We start from the raw sequence: 17,954 nt of genomic DNA, 5'->3' as shown, positions 1-17,954 counted from the left end.
CTCCTTGGGCTCTGTTCAGCCTGAAGTTGGCTAGTCCCTCTCCCTCCCCCTCTGTTCCCACCCTGCTTGCACACACTCTAAAATAAAATCTTAAAAATAAAAGTAAATAAAAATCTTCTCTAAACAAAACCAGTGCCCTAAATATTTATAAAATCTTATTGATTCTAATGCCCAAGTTTTATTACAAGTTTTATGCCCAGTACATGTCACCTATATCATGACATCTAATCTTGATTAAAAATACTTTAGGGTGGGGGCGCCTGGGTGGCTCAGTGGGTTAAAGCCTCTGCTTTCGTCTCAGGTCATGATCCCAGGGTTCTGGGATCGAGCCCCGCATCGGGCTCTCTGCTCAGCAGGGAGCCTGCTTTCCTTCCTCTCTGTCTACCTGTGATCTCTGTCTGTCAAATAAATTAAAAAAATAAAAAAATAAAAAAAAATACTTTAGGGTTCCATTTTTTCCATTTGAGATGACTGCAGTGAGATGGCAAATTCCTATCAGGCAATGGCAGGATCTGTTTTTTCTGAACATCTGGCACAGTACAAGGTTGACTTCAACTTCAAAAATGTTAATTCTTTTTCCCTTTAAAGTACCTGTTGGGATATCCAGCTTCAGATCCTGTTGTAGAAAGCAATTAAGCTTAGTCAAACCAATTTTTATGGTTTCATTAAGTTCTAGACTTTGTGCCATTAACTTTTCTTCATCAGTAGTTATCTGATCAAAAAAAATGTTACGTTGGTTCTCATTAACTGCTTTATGTTCATTTAATTTTTCAGTGATCTCTGATCTGGCAGCCTCACAACCTTGGTTTATAACCTGTAAATGATGCAAATGAGCTTTCATTATTAAAATCAAAGTTGTCAGCATTTTATATAACATATTATTTCCTTACCTTGAAATTTTCCATAGTAAAAACTTTGAAGAACATATGCAAGAGAAGAGAGAACAGTATAATTCCCCCTTGTATTGACCACCCAGTTTCAACATTTATCAAACAAGATTAGCCACTTGGGGTATATCGATCAAACAAGATTAACCACTCCTCCTCCTCCTCCCATAGAATTATTTTAAAGCATATCCTGTATCATTTCATCCACTTACTTCAGCATACATCTCTAAGAGTTAAGAACTTTTTTAAGACCACTCTCACATGTAAAAAACTTAGCACTGACTTCTTTTTATCAAATGTCTAGTCAGCATGCAAATTTTACCAATTATCTCAAATGTTTTTCACAATTTATTTAAATTTATCATTAGATTTGGTTGATCTGTCTTAAGTAGATGACCATATAATTTATCACCTAAACTGAGATACTTTTCAGAGTGAAAAGGGCCCTTCTTAATAACAATTACCTCCAAACAACAGATGTAAACAAGGACTATCCCAGGCAAACCAGCTCTTAAGACCCTCTGGTCTTTTTTTTTTTTTTAAGATTTTATTTATTTATTTGACAGACAGAGATCACAAGAAGGCAGAGAGGCAGGCAGAGATAGAGGAGGAAGCAGGCTCCCTGCGGAGCAGAGAGCCCAACGTGGGGCTCAATCCCAGGACTCTGAGATCATGACCTGAGCCGAAGGCAGAGGCTTTAACCCACTGAGCCACCCAGGCGCCCCAAGACCCTCTGGTCTTAACTCTCTTTTAATATAGGATACCTTTCCTCATACTTTTTTAATTGTTTGGCAAGAATATTTTGTAGGTGGTGCTAAAAGCACATATACCTGGTTCCATCTCTCATGTTAAGATTAATCCATTGGGGCACCTTGGTGGTTCGATTGGTTAAGCGGCTGCCTTTGGCTCAGGTCATGATCCCACATTCCTAGGATCAAGCCCCACATCAGGCTCCCACATTAGCAGGGAGCCTGCTTCTCCCTCTTCCCCTGCCTGCCACTCCCCTGCTTATGCTCTCTGTCTCTCTCAGTCAAATAAATAAAATCTTAAAAAAAAAAAAAAGATTAATCAGTTGAGGCACCTGGCTGGCTCAGTTGGTAGAACATGCAGCTCTTGATCTCAGGTTTATGAGTTCAGGGATGGGAGTAGAGTTTACTTAAAAAATAAATAAATAAAATTTTTAAAAAGGGAAGAAAGAAAGAAAAAGATTAATTAGTGAGTTCCCACATCATCACCCTATTAATTATAAAGCTCACAATCAAGGGGTGCCTGCCTTCTCAGTCAGAATGGCTCAGTCAGAAGAGCATGAGACTCTTGATCTCAGGGTCATGAGCTTGAGCCCCATGCTGGGTGTAGAGATTACAAAAAACAAAAACAAAAACCCACAAAACTTGAAAAAAAAAAAAGAAATAAAAATTCTCCATCGGTTTTTATCAAATGGTTTGGACAGTAACTAATATCCACAGGGGTTATCTCACTAGGATTGCAAATGGTGGTTTTCAAATTCTTTCATTTCTTCTGCATTAGTTGGGATTCTTCTATGAAACACTTTTCTTCATCCACTATCCTGCTAAACCATGATAGAATTCTTTTGGCAAAGACACATGGTTGCTCAACTGTTTCCCTTTATTTACCAGTTTTCAAAATAATGCACTATTTCCCTAACATGATCCAAAAAAGACCTATGAAATTTTTATGAATTCATAAGCTTTATTATATTTAATCGATTTTAATCTATTATAGCAATTATTCCTTTTGATACTCAAATTATACTATCTTTAAACAAAGGAATGTCATCAGGGGCGCCTATGTTTTTTTGATACAACCCCACTAATCTTTAATAGCTCTCTTACTTTTTGGTATGACAGGACCTCTAGGCTTATCTGGTATAATTTCCTGTTTCAACCTGAAATCAGCTATTTCTCCATTAACCTTGGTTCCTTTTGGTAAAAATAATAGCTTATGTACAGCTTAAAATACTTACTTTTTAAAAAAAACTAGTATTCTTTTACCTAGTTCCTGGGAATATTAGTAAAATCCTTTTATAGCACAGAGAGAAAAACCAAGCCACAAAGGCCTCATGCAAGTGTTCAGATCAAGGAAACAGACAAACCTATCAAGTATCCTTTAAGCAATAAGAACAATATCCTAAATATTTAAAGCAGTAACAGGTTTGAATTATATTAAAAAAAACAGGGTGCTCTTAACTGAAAGCATTAATGAGTCAAAAACCAAGGATACAGGACAGATCAGACACAGGAGTTAAATAATTTCAAACTCTAGGAGACAGGTACATAATAAACTAGATCATGTAATACTAACTATTATGCTTAAAATTTTAATTCATGATTTAAAACATCATCTGTTTTGAAACCAATTCTTAGCCAAGAGTAGTTAATTTTCTGATGATCACTATTCTCTCCAAAGTAGGTTCCAATTACAAAGTTATTACCTTCAATAAGTTCTGAAGTTCTTCTTCCCTTTTATTTAAACAAGATACCCACTGTTCAGAAAAAGAAAGCGTGCTTGTGCTCAGGGCCTCACATCTCTGTTCAGTCTCTTGAGATACTACTTCAAGGCTGTTACCAAGTTTATCACAGTGTTGCACAGACTCTTCAACCAATTTTGTACCTTCTTGATTAAAGTGTCTGAGTTCCTGTGATAAGCCATCACAATCAGCACAAAATTGTGCATTATAAGAGGTTGTTTTGCTGATTATATCCTTAGATTTCCTATAGAAAAAAAGAACAATTTTGTTAAAACAGAAAACTTAGACTCAAAAGGCCTATAGCTTGCCCAAAATCACCCAGTCCAAAAATGGTGTATTTGAACCCAGGCAGTCTGGCTCTAGAGCCCGTGTTCTTAATGACTCTTTTATGTTGAGAATGGATGCTTTGGCCAGTGTTTCTCCATAGCAGACTAACATCATATCTGTCATTAAATGACCATTAGAAATGTCTTTTCTCATAAAACCTTTCCCAGCTCTCCTCCAGATATGAAGCCTTACTTTGTACCTCTTAGAGTAATGACTATGCAGTTACTAAAATAAAATCTGCCATGTGTTTTATTCCTCCTACTAGGTTATGTTACTTAAGGGCATCACCTGCGGTCTCTAGTCTAGTCCCTAAACTGTCCACAATCAGTCTGTCATTCTGTTCTTCAGCAGTTTTACCTTGCCTATGACCTTAAATAAATGGTAAAAATTATAAATGTTATAAAACAAAGTCAACTATAAAGCTTTCTACTAAGAAAGAAGATTATATTGGGGTGTGACAAACTATACACCTAGTGCACATAGTACAATGCAACATAACCCTGAAAGAAAAGCAAAGTCCTCTGAAGACTTCAGAGTTGAACTTTGGTGAATGAAAGTTACCCTCTATTACCACTAGATGGTACACCATGTGAGGAAACCAAATGAGGAAGCAAACGGGTTGAAAACCGAAGTTCAGGGGCAGGTTAAATGGAAATGATTGAAAAAGGAAAAGAAATTCAAGTGAAAAGCTTGGAGACTATCAACATAAATCTAGTCCCTCAAGGAATCACAACCTAGTAGGAAGATGGAATTTATTCATGAGTGACTACCATCCATGACAGTAAGTGCCACGGGCAGTGGGTCTCGAACTTTAGTATATATTAACCTCCCCGAAGTTCCTGGGCCCTACACAGGACTTACACAGTCCCTGGACCACACTTTGGGAACCATTGGTATAGTCAATAAATGTCAGGAAGATAGGGAAAATGGCTTGCAGAGAGCTTAAAAAGAGTGTTCCCCAGCCATTTCAATCCTATTCTACTATTCCCTTCAGAGCTATTGAAAAAGCCAGAAATCCTTAAGTCTAGACACTAGAAAAAAAAAGTGGGGAAATGCTTTCTGGACTCAGAGTCTAGAAAAAAAGAGTTCAGAATGGAGCATGGTATAATGAACAGGATCAACAACAGAACTGGAAAACCAATGATAGGAGTTAAGTAGTAAAAGAGGTGATAGCTAGAATTCTAGAATAGCACTATTCAACAGAATATAATATGAGCCATATAATTAAAAAATTTCTAGTAGCAAAAAAAAAAAAAAAAAAAAAAAAAAAAAAAAAATTCTAGTAGCCACATCAAAAAAGGAAATAAAGGGGTTCCTGGGTGGCTCAGAGGGTTAAAAGCCTCTGTCTTCCACTCAGATCATGATCCCAGAATCCTGGGATCGGGCCCCGCATTGGGCTCTCTGCTAGGCGGGAAGCCTGCTTCCCTCTCTCTCTCTCTCTCTGCCTGCTTCTCTGCTGCCTACTTGTGATCTGTCTGTCAAATAAATAAATAAAATTAAAAAAAAAAAAAAAAAAAAAAAAGGAAACAAAGTGATCAGAGTAACACTGCCCTGGGTGTATACAGCATACGCAAAAGCAAAATATATGAAAACAATGCATAAGAGACAGGAGGAAGAAATCGGGAACATATTGTTATAAGTTCCTCTTATCACACATGAAACAGCAAATTACTTAAAAGTGTATTAACATTATTTAAAAATGTGTATCATTAATCCTAGAAAAACTACTTTAAAAAGGTAATTTAAAAGTATAAACAATAAGACTTGCCTCGGTAGCTCAGTTGGTAAAGTGTCTAACTCTTGATTTCAGCTCAGGTCATGATCTCGGAGCCTGCTTAGGATTCTCTCCCTCAGCCTCCACCCCCTACCACCACTCTCATGTGCACTCTCTCTTAAAAAAAAAGTATACTGGGACGCCTGGATGGCTCAGCGGGTTAAAGCCTCTGCCTTTGGCTCGGGTCACAATTCCAGGGCCTTGGGATCGAGCCCCGCATCGGGCTCTCTGCTCAGCGGAGAGCCTGCTTCCTCCTCTCTCTGCCTGCTTCTCTGCCTACTTGTGATCTCTGTCAAATAAATAAATAAAATCTTTAAAAAGAAAAGTATAAATGATAAATCAATGAAGAGATAAAATGAAAACATAAAAACACTCAACTTAATTAGGAAAGGAATAAAGGAAACAAAGCACAGAATAGGCAACAAATAGAAAACAGCACCATGGTAGATTTTAATTCAACTATACCAATACTTCAAATGAAAATGTACCAGTTAAAAGAGGTACATTGTTAAATATAATGAAAAAGCAAGGTGATATCTGCATGAAATTCATTTTAAATATAAAGATATAAAGACGCAGGCCAAAAGTGAAAGGATGGGAATACATTACATGTAAATAGCAATCAAAGAAAAGCTAAGTACTTATATTAGTTTCAGACAAAGTAGATTTCAGGACAAGGAAGATTATCAGGGATAAAATGGGACATTACATGATGGTGTAAAGCAGTCAGTTCTCTAAGACATATCAACCCTAAATGTGTACGCATCTAACAATAGAGCATCACATATATGCAGCTAAAACTGATAAAACTGATGAGAAACAGACAAATCTAAAATTATAACTAGAGATTTCAATACCCCTCCCTTAATACTTGATAGAACAAATAGGTAGAAATTCAGTAAAGGGATGCCTGGGTTGCTCAGTGGGTTAAGCCTCTGCCTACAGCTCATGTCATGATCTCAGGGTCCTGAAATCAAGCCCGGCATCGGGCCCCCCCGACCCCGCCTGCTTCTCTGCCTGCTTGTGATCTCTCCCTCTCTGTCAAATAAATAAATAAAATCTTTTTTTTTTTTTTAATATTTTATTTATTTATTTGACAGAGAGAGATCACAAGTAGGCAGAGAGGCAGGCAGAGAGAGAGAGAGAGAGGAGGAAGCAGGCTCCCCGCTGAGCAGAGAGCCCGATGTGGGACTCGATCCCAGGACCCTGAGATCATGACCTGAGCCGAAGGCAGCGGCTTAACCCACTGAGCCACCCAGGCGCCCAAATAAATAAAATCTTAAAAAAAAAAAAAAGAAAAAAAGAAAGAAACTCAGTAAGGATACAGATATACAAATAACACTATCAATCAACTAGACTTAACTGACCTATATAGAACATTTCATCCATCAAAAGCAAAATACAAATTTTTTCATATGGGTAGCACCAAACAATACCAGAATGCAAGGGTTCTGAAAACAAAACTGTCTTTGGAACCAAAGCTCACAAAACTGGGCCAGGACCTTCATATTAAACTTAAAAGTGAATGCCTGCCAAAAAAGACTTAAGTTGGATTCTGAATCTCTTAACATAACCAAAATGTTCAAGATACAGTCAAAACCATTCCAGAAAATCACAACTTCAATGAGACAAGACAACAGGTGCCAAAACAGATAATTCCAATGCTGGAATAATCTGTCAAGGATTTTAAAGCAGCCATATAAAAATATTTCAGTGGAAAAAAAAATTTCAGTGAACAATTAAAACACTTTTGGAAAAAATAAAACCTTGGCAAAGAAACAGAAGAGATGAAAAAAAGAATGAAGTGAAAATTATAAAACTGAAAAACCCAATAACTGAAATATATAAAATACCTCTTTGAATGGGTTCTACAGTAGGTTAAAGATGACAAAGGAACACGAAGACAGTTCATAAAACACCCTCAATCTGAGGTGGCTCAGCTGGTTAAGCCACTGCCTTCAGCTCAGGTCAGGATCCCAGAGTCCTGGGATCGAGTCCTGCGTCAGGTTCCCAGCTCTGTGAGCAATCTTTTCCCTCCGACCTTCTCCCCTCTCATCCTCTCTCTCACTTTCTCTCTCAAATAAATAAATAAAATCTTTAAAAAAAATTTTTTTACTCAATCTGAACAACAAAGAGAAAATAATCTATCTATAGCCTCAGAGACCTATGGAACCACAATAAAAAATCTAACATGGGTATCATCAAAACCCTAGAAGCAGAGGAGAAAGTATATGGAGCTGAAAAACACTAAAATAATGGATGAAAATTTCCACAACTGGTGACAAGCATAAGTGTACAGATTCAAAAAGCTGAGTAAATCCAAATAGGATAACCTCAAAGAAATATGTAAGACGACACAATATAAACAAACCTCCAAAAACTAAAGGCAAAGAAAAATATCTTGAAAGGAGCTACAGAGAAATTCAAATTAATCACGAAGGCCAATCCCAACTGAGGGACACTGTACTAAAAAAATATTCTATGCTGTTGAAAAGGAAAGGTCATAAAAGACAAACACTATGAAACTACTCCAGATTAAAGGAGATTCGAGAGACATGACAACAAAATGTAATGTGTGATCCTAGATTAAATCCTAGACCAGGAGGACAATTTTTTTCTTTTCCTATAAAGAACATCAGTGAGATAACTGGCAAAATTTGAATCGGGTCTGTAATACTAGATAACAGGAGTTACCAATACTGATTTTCTGATTTATAATAATTATAGTAATATAAGAGATTATCCTTATTTTTAGGAAATATAGACTGAAGTATTTAAGGGAAAGTGAACATTATGTCTGCAATGTATACATAGCTAGTTCAGAAAAGATACCTAGACATAAAATATTAGAGGGGGCTGGGAAGAAAGAAAGGGAATGAGAATAGAAAGTAAACATAATAAAATGTTAAAAGAGAAACTGAGTTGATAGTATTTGTACTGTTTGAAACCTTCTATTCTGAAATAACTTCAGGCAGGAGGAAAGTTAAAGAAAACTAAAAACTGCTTACTGTTCTGTATTTTCTTGGATGCTACCTAGTGGTTTCTGGATGTTTTCACACTTTTCCTCCAAGGCACAGAATCTCTCTGCCCAAAGATTGATTAACTGGCAAAGTTCCTGTAAGAAAGATATAGAAGTCATAGATGAGAATTATACAAATTCTTGACAAGAGAAGTTTAATTTCACTTCTCACCCATAGAGGAAAGCTGTGTAACTGATATTAAAAGGATAATATGATTGGAATTTTTCAAAAAGTAAACAATTAGCAAACTTTGCTACTTCAACTATCAATTAGTAACAAATTACTTTCAGTGTACCTCAAAACTAAGCAAATACACCACCATGTCCCCTTATGCTCTAAGAACCACTCTGACAGGGATACAGCACCAGCTGCTTCTTAACTGATAACATTACTATGAGAGAAAAATACTGAAAATCTGATGGGCCCAGCAGTCCAAAAATAGTAATCATTACTTAAATTAAAGCATTTTACAGAATTTAGCTAGGTCATTTTAATAAAATCTAATTTTACCTTTGCTCGTCCTAGGCATCTTTAAAAACAAGTTCTTCTAAGGCACACAACATGATAGGAATTTAAACTTACAAAATAAAGCAGCTACACTAAAGGCCATGGAAGTGCTGAACACACACCCAGCATTCTTGTTCACTGTTCAGTCCATCAGTTGACCAACATCTCTGAAATACACATCAGCTGACAGTACATATCCAAGACTGCTTACAAATAATGTCTGTCAGTATATTTATAGTCTCAAAGCAGAGGAAAATGAAGGTATTATCCCATTTATCTACATGTAGGTAGGCGTTCAGAGTTTTACGTAACTGTTTTGTTAATGCTGACTTCAAGTTCTAGAATATCTGAGAAACAGCTCACATATAAATTTAACTTCCATAGGGGCGCCTGGGGGGCTCAGTGGGTTAAAGCCTCTGCTTTCGGCTCAGGTCATGATCCCAGGGTCCTGGGATCAAGCCCCACATCGGGCTCTCTGCTCAGCAGGGAGCCTGCTTCCTCCTCTCTCTCTGCCTGCCTCTCTGCCTACTTGTGATCTCTGTCTGTCAAATAAATAAATAAAATATCAAATAAATGAATAAATAAATAAATAAATTTAACTTCCATAAAGCCAGGGAAGTCAAATCATTCATGTTAAAAATACTTTCTGGATCACAGGTGTTCTTGTTTTTAAATAGCTGCTTATCAGTTTTAAACATTTCAAAACAGCTCATATATAAAAAGCCGATCTACCTTAGAACATATACCTGAAAAGATAAGGAAGGGTTGATGGAGAGGGATGAGAAACTGCTACAATTTCAAATTGCAAGAATATGTTCTAGAAACAGAGCCACTCAAAAGGGGATGCCTTTCAGGCACTATACTCACCATGATGACTCTCAGAGGATCTAAACACTCTCACATGCTTTCGAGGCCTTGGTTTCCTCATGAGAAAACTATGCTAGTAATAGCATGTGTATCTACACTGATGACAGGAATAAGCACATACTGAGGGACTCAGGAAATGTTAACTATTATTTTTACTAATGTGATGTTAATCTTTTCTCCAAAGAGTTTCCTGCTTATCAATTAGGGAAACGAATACTCTGACTTCAAACCTGCTTTAACTCTTGCCTAAAAATCTGGGATTTATTTCCTTTTTCATTTTGGATGACATGGATATGAAATCCCTTTCCCTTACTTCCAAAGAAAAAGAAAACTCTATTACTCACTGAATCATGTCAATAGTTTTATTGACCAAAGAGTTCTGTCATGTAATAATTAGCCTCATTTAATAAAATTTTACACACTCATTACTCAGGCCTTAGGAATACCAGGTGTTATTTTCCATATATGTCATCTTACAGATTATGAGTTACCTAGTTTGTAGTTTTGGTTTTGGTTTAAAGCCTAATGCATGCAGTGAAGAACAGCTTACATGGAGGAAGGTAAGTCATAAATCACATTTACAATCAATAAAAATTAAGAATCATATTAATTGGATGCCTCGGTGGCTTAGTCAGTTAAGTGTCCAACTCTTGGTTTCAGCGCGCAGGTCATGATTTCAGGGTCATAAGATTGAACCCTGCATGGAGCCCAGTGTGGAGCCTCTTAAGATTCTCTGTCTCCCTCTGCCTCTGCCCTTGCCCCCACCACGAGCGTCCATGAACTCTCTCCTGCTCTCTCTCAAAAAAAAATTATATTAATTTGCTACAATTCAAATGTCTGACATCGATGATACAGAAATAATAACAGAATACAGTTTATGAAAGAAAATAACTATCTATGTTACCCTAGAAAAAACCAATTTATCAAATTATACTATAGATACATATTCATTGTAAATACTTCTAATTGCACCCCCAGAGGTTTATTTCTCTAGCTGCACCCTGGTGTGATGAAAGATAATCTTATTGGTCTTTTTGTTTTTTATTTTTTTAAAGATTTTACTTATTGTTTATGTGAGAGTGAGAGTGTGTGTGAGCAGGAGGAGGTGTGGAGGGGGAGGGAGAGCCAGAGAATCTCAAGCAGACTCCCCTGAGTGTGGGGCTTGATGCAGCCTCAATCACACAACCCTGAGATCATGACTTGAGCTGAAATCCAGAGCTGAATGCTTAGCAGACTGAGCCACCCAGGCAACCCCCTCTTGTTTGTCTTATAGATCTTTAGCATAGGGTTCTAAATGTAGCAAATCCTAAAATATTAACTGGTCAAGAAAAGCATTCTTAAGTATTTTTTATTAATTATTTTTATAAGCAAGAGTGGCTATGACATCTTCAGGTTTCTAAATTAGTTTTACAGCATTCAGATTACATAACAGGGATTATCAAGTTAAAGATTATAAAACTTTCAGGGGCACCTGGGTAGCTCAGTGGGTTAAAGCCTCTGCCTTCAGCTCAGGTTGTGATCCCAGGGTCCTGGGATCGAGTCCCACATCAGGCTCTCTGCTCAGCAGGGAGCCTGCTTCCCCCTCTCTCTGCCTGCCTCTGTGCCTTCTTGTGACCTCTGTATAATAAATAAATAAAATCTTTTTTTTAAAAAGATTATAAAACTTCCTTTTTATGCTCCCCAAATCACCTAAATGAGATACCTGTGAATGGATTTTTTTAATTGTCTTCAGGTCTTCAGTTAAGTTTTCACATAGTTTCTGAGATTCAGCCAAGGAAGAAATTGTATTTTCTTTTAATTCGTGTAGATTGTTACACAGTGTAGTGAGAAAGCCATCCATTTCCTTTTTCTGATCTTCTATCTTTGAAGGAAAAGGTTTCTTTTAATTAAAAAAACTCTTCTTTGTTGAACACTTGTGAAACAGAACACATACAAAATGGAACACATACAAGCTAAAAAACAGTATGTAAAGTCTTGCCTTTCCAGCCGCTGAAACCCCAGTTCCACACTCACCTTCAAGAGACCATTGCTATAATTTTAAAATACTTCCAGAGATATTTTATGCATATTTAGGCAGATATGCAGACATATGCATGTATACATGAATATGCACATCTTCCCTGACCCAGGACAGCATGCTATATATGCTCCTACATAAATGCACTATTGTGAAGATCATTCTCCCATTTTTCTTAGCCATGATTCTGTTGATCACATCAGTGGCAGCAAGCATCTTATTTCCTCCCAACTCACAACTTACAGCTTTTGCATGTATACAGATGTGGCTACACAGATAGTTAGAATTCCTTTCTTAAACAATTTGATTTTGAGAAATTAAGAACAGTATTTGTTACCTTACTGGCCACTGTCAATGAAGTCTTGAAAATATGCTTTAGTTGATTGTTTATTTCCAGTATAGATGCCATCGCAGGGGATAAAACTGTTTCCAGTGAAGTTAGAAGGTCTGTCTTAAGTACATCCTGGTTAAAAAGAATATCTTCCCTTCCATAAGTGTGGCTGGTTAAATGACAGTATCTTAAATACTTTGTTAACACATGCACAGTGAAATCCTTAAGTTCCCATTCCCTAATCTTTATAGCCTATAGAGCTTATTTGTTTCTAGAATTTATATTCATCTTAAGTTACTTAATCCTACTTAACAGTAATGAAGAAAATGTTAAGATAGTGTATGATAGACTCCTAACAGTCTAATGGAATAGAAGTCCAAATAATTCACAAGAGGGGAAAATGACAATCATTTGATAAGATTTCAGCATTGCAAATAAAGGAAATTTTTTTTAAAACTGCACAAGTACATTTTAACAAAATAAATTTCAATAAGTTTAGGTTACTAGTCAAGGCTGAGACTGAATAGCCTTCAAAGGTAGGTTTTGAGCTAGAGGTATTTAACTTTGAAGACCTGGTGACTTATATCCTATTGTATCTGAAGAACTTGTCAAGGTTCTTGTGCTTGTCAAGGTAAATACGAAGTTGAGAATGTAGATTGGGCTTTTTTTTTTTAGATTGGTAATTTTCACAAAAAAGGAAATAACTCCAACCTAAAGTTCTCTTCACTCGGGCAGGGTGAGGAACTATAACAGAAACAATTAGTGAAGAGTGAAAGGAAAAGGCTACTGGCTCTCTTTAGGAAAGAAAAGCTATCATCATTTCAACTCCTGCTGTGGGAGCAACAGTCATCTTGCAATCATCTGACTCCAGCAGTGTTTCCAAGGTGGTATATAACTTGGTAGGAAGACACCAATAAATACAGTCTTGCATTTAGTGCATGAATCAATTTCCTAAAAGTTAGTACCAACTGAGCATCTTTTAACTTTGTCAAATTTGGGTGAATGAAGAAATCTATCAAATAGTGTCATATAAGGACTGAATCCAGGCAGTGTCAACTAATACTTGTAGTTATTTACTTGGAAAATGTTCAACAGATATTGTTAGAATCAAAAGGGGAGGCAGAGAGCCTACCTAAAGAAGAAAACAAGAAATATGGTCAAGGATTTCCTAGGCAAATCATACAATTACAAAATAAAGAGTATTATTCAAATCAGCTATGAAGGAGGTAATACTAGTGTAATCGGATGAGTGGCTTCTATAGAACTATGAAAAAAAGCTTCACAGTTAAGGGCTTGATCACAGAGATCTGGCCCAATAAACTGTCATATGTGTTCCTAGAATTCTAGCAGTTCTTTTTCTTGCACTTTTCTGTATTACCGTTACTTTATAATCAACCATCTAACATCCCCCCTGGCTGGGTCAACAGCAACGTCAACATAACCAACCCAGAACCCTTGAGGAAAAGGAAATTTACCAATTTCTAAACCAACTAACAACTGATGGGTCCCCTGAATTCATCTAGTGGTGCCAAAACTGCCCTTTCTCGTTATTAGGCTTGTTAACTCCTGCTCTTAATGTTACAAGATTTAAGTGAAAAGGGTTTCAAAGGTTAGTTGGCACTTGGAAGTTAATCTTTCTGGAAAAAAAAAAAAGCAGAGAGATTTGCTTTTAAAAACATAAATCTGGGGGTTGCCTGGGTGGCTTTCTCTGTTAAGCGTCTGCCTTTGGCTCAGGTCATGATCCCAGAGTCCCAAGACTGAACCTCGCATAGGGCTCCCCACTCAGCAGGGAGTCTGCTTCTCCCTCTGCCCTTTACCCAGCTCATGCTCTCCCTCCCTCACGCTCAAATAAATAAAACCTTAAAAAATATATATGAGTCTACTCTTAAAGCGGTATTTATAACTGTCTGTAAAACTTAAAATGAAAGAGCAATTAACATTGTTTTCAAAGGCTTATCAAAGTAACACTTGAAAAATACTTTAAGAGATTTACTAACAATCAATGTCTGAAGTACAGTTTTACTTTCTGCTGCTAATGATTGTTCTTTCAATATCATATTAGAAATCTGAGAAACACGTATAGACACATTTTCTGGAACAGATGTGAGAGATCCAAGTGCTGTTGTAGTAATTGTGTCTAATGCAGAGACACTGGAAGACAGCAGGCTACCTATACCAAAAAGAAAAAAGACACAAACTTTGACATAAATATATTAATACAGTTAGAAGTACTCTAAAGAGGTTGAGAAAATTATATCCTTGTGAAAATTTGTAATAACAAGCTTAAAATAAGTGGTTCATTGTATCAGCTAGGAAATATTTCAAATATAAATTATGTTCTAGAGTATTCTGCAAGTTTATTAGACCCATCACTATGTTCGCAGTAAACCAAGAATCATTGTGATCTCCAGCTAATAGTAATTACAGTATTGTAGTAGGTAAAAGAGATGATAAAAATCAATAAACGAAACACAGAGTGGTTGGCTTAGAGCGACTAGACTCTAGATGATTTTTACAAATTTTTACATTTCTGTATCTTCTATAGTGAAGATAATACTTTCATATTAAAAAACTAATAATTGGGGCGCCTGGGTGGCTCAGTGGGCTAAGCCGCTGCCTTTGGTTCAGGTCATGATCCCAGGGTCCTGGGATCGAGTCCCGCATCGGGCTCTCTGCTCAGCGGGGAGCCTGCTTCCCTCTCTCTCTGCCTGCCTCTCCATCTACTTGTGATTTCTCTCTGTCAAATAAATAAATAAATAAAATCTTAAAACAAAACAAAACAAAAGAAAAAACTAATAATTAAGGGCGCCTGGGTGGCTCAGTGGGTTAAAGCCTCTGTCTTCGGCTCAGATCATGATCCCAGAGTCCTGGGATCGAGCCCCACATTGGGCTCTCAGCTCGGCGGGAAGCCTGCTTCCCCCTCTCTCTGCCTGCCTCTCTGCCTACTTGTGATCTCATCTCTGTCCGTCAAATAAATAAAACGTTTAAAATAAACAACAACAACAACAACAAAACCTAATACTTAGGGGTGCCTGGGTGGCTCAGTGGGTTAAGCCTCTGCTTTTGGCTCAGGTCATGATCTCAGTGTCCTGGGATCGAGTCCTGTATCAGGCTCTCTGCTGGGAAGGGAGCCTGCTTCCTCCTCTCTCTGCCTGCCTCTCCACCTACTTGTAATCTCTCTCTGTCAAATAAATAAAATCTTAAAAACAAAACAACAAAAAAAACCCTAATACTTAAAAAGTTTTTTCCCCGGGTACCTGGGTGGCTCAGTGGGTTACATAAAGCCTCTGCCTTCCGCTCAGGTCATGATCCCAGGTTCCTGGGATCAAGCCCTGAATCGGGCTCTCTGCTCTGCAGGGAGCTTGCTTCCCACCCCCACCCCAGCCCACGCTCTCTCTGCCTGCCTTTCTGCCTACTTATGATCTGTCAAATAAATAAAATTAAAAAAAAAAAAAAAAAAAAGTTTTTTCTCTGGGTGCCTAGGTGGTTCAACTGGTTAAGCCTCTGCCTTCCTAGGATTGAGCCCTGCGTCAGACTCCCTGCTCAGCAGTGAGTCTGCTTCTCCCTCTCCCCCTGCACCGCCACCTGCTTGTGCTTGCTCCTGCTCTCTCAAATAAATAAATAAAATCTTAAAAAAAAAAAAAAAAAAAAAAGTTTTTTTTTCCCCCCTAAATGAAGAAAACAATGGGTATGATTAAAATTTGCTTTATAGAAAACAGGAAAAAAAAGAAAAAACCCAAGTAAGATTTGTTTCAATTCAAAGGCAGTAAAAGCATTAATCCCTGGTCTGAACAGAAAGTGTATGCATTGGAGGGGACTTGTGACATGGACACCTCAGTGTTTTAAAATATTAAATGGTGAATTTTGAAATTAATCTCAGACTAGAATAATTAGAAATGCTTGAACTTACCAAACAAAGTCTTGTGAGCTTCCAGCATGGCCTTCTGTTTTGAGCTGCTATCCTTAATTAATTCTTCCATGCTACTAAACAGACTATTCAGGTTTTTTCCAAAAATATCCTGAGCTTCTGCATTGTGCTGATCAATTGCCTTCTTACGATCCAGTTTGGAATGGAGACTAGATACATCTTTTGTAGTTTCTTCAACTGTAGTAAGCAACTATATGTGATTTTTAAAAATGTTGGTAAGATGGGTATGATGAAAACATTTTCTAATGAAAATATCTATGCTACCTAAGGATTTCTCCTCATGAGAAGTAATAAATTTTAAATGTTGTATCAGAACACATTTTTAATTCATGCTAATTTATCCAGTTGCCCAGGAATTTCCCCTCATCTACCAATTTTGGAAGGAAAAGGAATTTTGCCAAACTAATATAGCAATTATGCTTCCTCACAAATTTTTCTATTATGTGTTAACTATTTCCTCTAACATGCACCTAATAAACAATTCTTTCAACATCTCACATCACTAGAAGGTGCTAAATTCTGTAGGACTGATTAGTTCCAATCATGACTAAAGGGGAAAGTACTGCATCATTGTTCTCAATGTCCCCAAAGTACATTAAAATCATTTTCTATTTATAAAACTTTAGGCACTTATTTTTCTTAAGTTGGAAACTCTAGTGAGGAAAATTCAGGTAAAATAGTAAAATAATGTTCTTTAAATTGGCAGAAATACCATTTGGGGTGGATAAATAGAATTTCACAGTTAACACTTAAGCAAAGGAAAGTTATTTCTATCCATTCTCTAATTTCTTTAATGCAAGTGCAAATCAAAACAAAAGACATACCCTGCTGGCAGCATCATGAAGTTTCTCCTCAGTACTTTCCAAAGCTGATGTAATATACTCTTCTTCAACAAGCTGTAATTTAGTTTCTTGTAAATGTTTTTGAGTGGTTTCAAGTTCCTGTGTCTTATTTTGCAGGTCAGATTTACACTGGTCAAGTTCATTTTTATTGTCCATAAACAACTCTGTAACCTAAATATAATATTTAAATATTTTTTTAAGAATTACAAAATGCTGAACTGGTTAGTGAAACATCTGGCTAGTTCATAAAATAATAGAAGAAGAATCAAACAAATCATTTCCATGCAAAAGTTGTGACAAGCTGTAACAAGTTACCAGACAGGTTAGCACATTTTATATAGTATCTGGTCTCTTCCTGTAACTTCATTAAAAACTTTGAGATTAAATAACAGGTCTAGGGTAGTGGTATTAGTCCTTCAGTTTCCTTTCAGCACTGACAACGTGAGGGTGGCACAGAAAGGTCATGTCTCTCCACCTTATTCAACATCTGGCTTCCCCTAACATCTGCATTCCTTCATCTGATACACACAGTAATGAAAATGTCTCAGCATTCGTTATTTAGCTTTAACAATAAAGCCGCACGATTCAGTTAATTTCTTAGAATGCTGCCTTAATGTGTCAAAAGAGACAGTAAAATTATGATATAACTTAATTTAGTATGAGTCAGCAAGAAAAAAAAATCTTAAACAAAAAATATTGGCAGGAGAGGCTCCTGGCTGGCTCAGTCAGTAGGGCATGCCACTCTTGATCTCAGGGTTGTGAGTTCAAGCCCCACATTGAGCATGAAGTCTATTAAAAAAAAAAAAAAAAAGTGGCTTGTCTGAACTGAGATATACAGATGAAGCACAGACGGTATTTCAAAGACAGTACAAATCAAAAGAATGTTAAAAAAAAAAAAAAAAAAAAAAAGGATGTTGGTGCCTGGCTGGCTCACTCACTAGATCCTGAGACTCCCGATCTCAGGGT

The 17,954-nt window shown here is 36.9% G+C and overlaps 1 protein-coding gene across 1 annotated transcript in view; it reads right to left on the bottom strand.

The window, feature by feature from the left end:
• Positions 1-17,954, bottom strand: part of KIF11 (kinesin family member 11) — a 44,483-nt gene that overhangs the window by 6,527 nt on the left and 20,002 nt on the right. Inside the window, exons 12-19 of the mRNA XM_032312646.1 lie at positions 16,971-17,159; positions 16,125-16,336; positions 14,216-14,384; positions 12,225-12,350; positions 11,573-11,731; positions 8,485-8,591; positions 3,340-3,619; positions 592-814 (exon numbers count right to left, since the gene is read on the bottom strand). Of these exons, the coding sequence (XP_032168537.1) occupies positions 592-814; positions 3,340-3,619; positions 8,485-8,591; positions 11,573-11,731; positions 12,225-12,350; positions 14,216-14,384; positions 16,125-16,336; positions 16,971-17,159 (1,465 nt within the window). The remainder of the gene's footprint in view (positions 1-591; positions 815-3,339; positions 3,620-8,484; positions 8,592-11,572; positions 11,732-12,224; positions 12,351-14,215; positions 14,385-16,124; positions 16,337-16,970; positions 17,160-17,954) is intronic.

The sequence above is a fragment of the Mustela erminea genome, chromosome 14 (assembly GCF_009829155.1).
Source record: "Mustela erminea isolate mMusErm1 chromosome 14, mMusErm1.Pri, whole genome shotgun sequence".
In the NCBI taxonomy this organism is placed as follows: Eukaryota; Metazoa; Chordata; class Mammalia; order Carnivora; family Mustelidae; genus Mustela; species Mustela erminea.
Note: the sequence above shows the minus strand (reverse complement) of the source record. Positions and strands in the feature narration are given on the sequence as shown.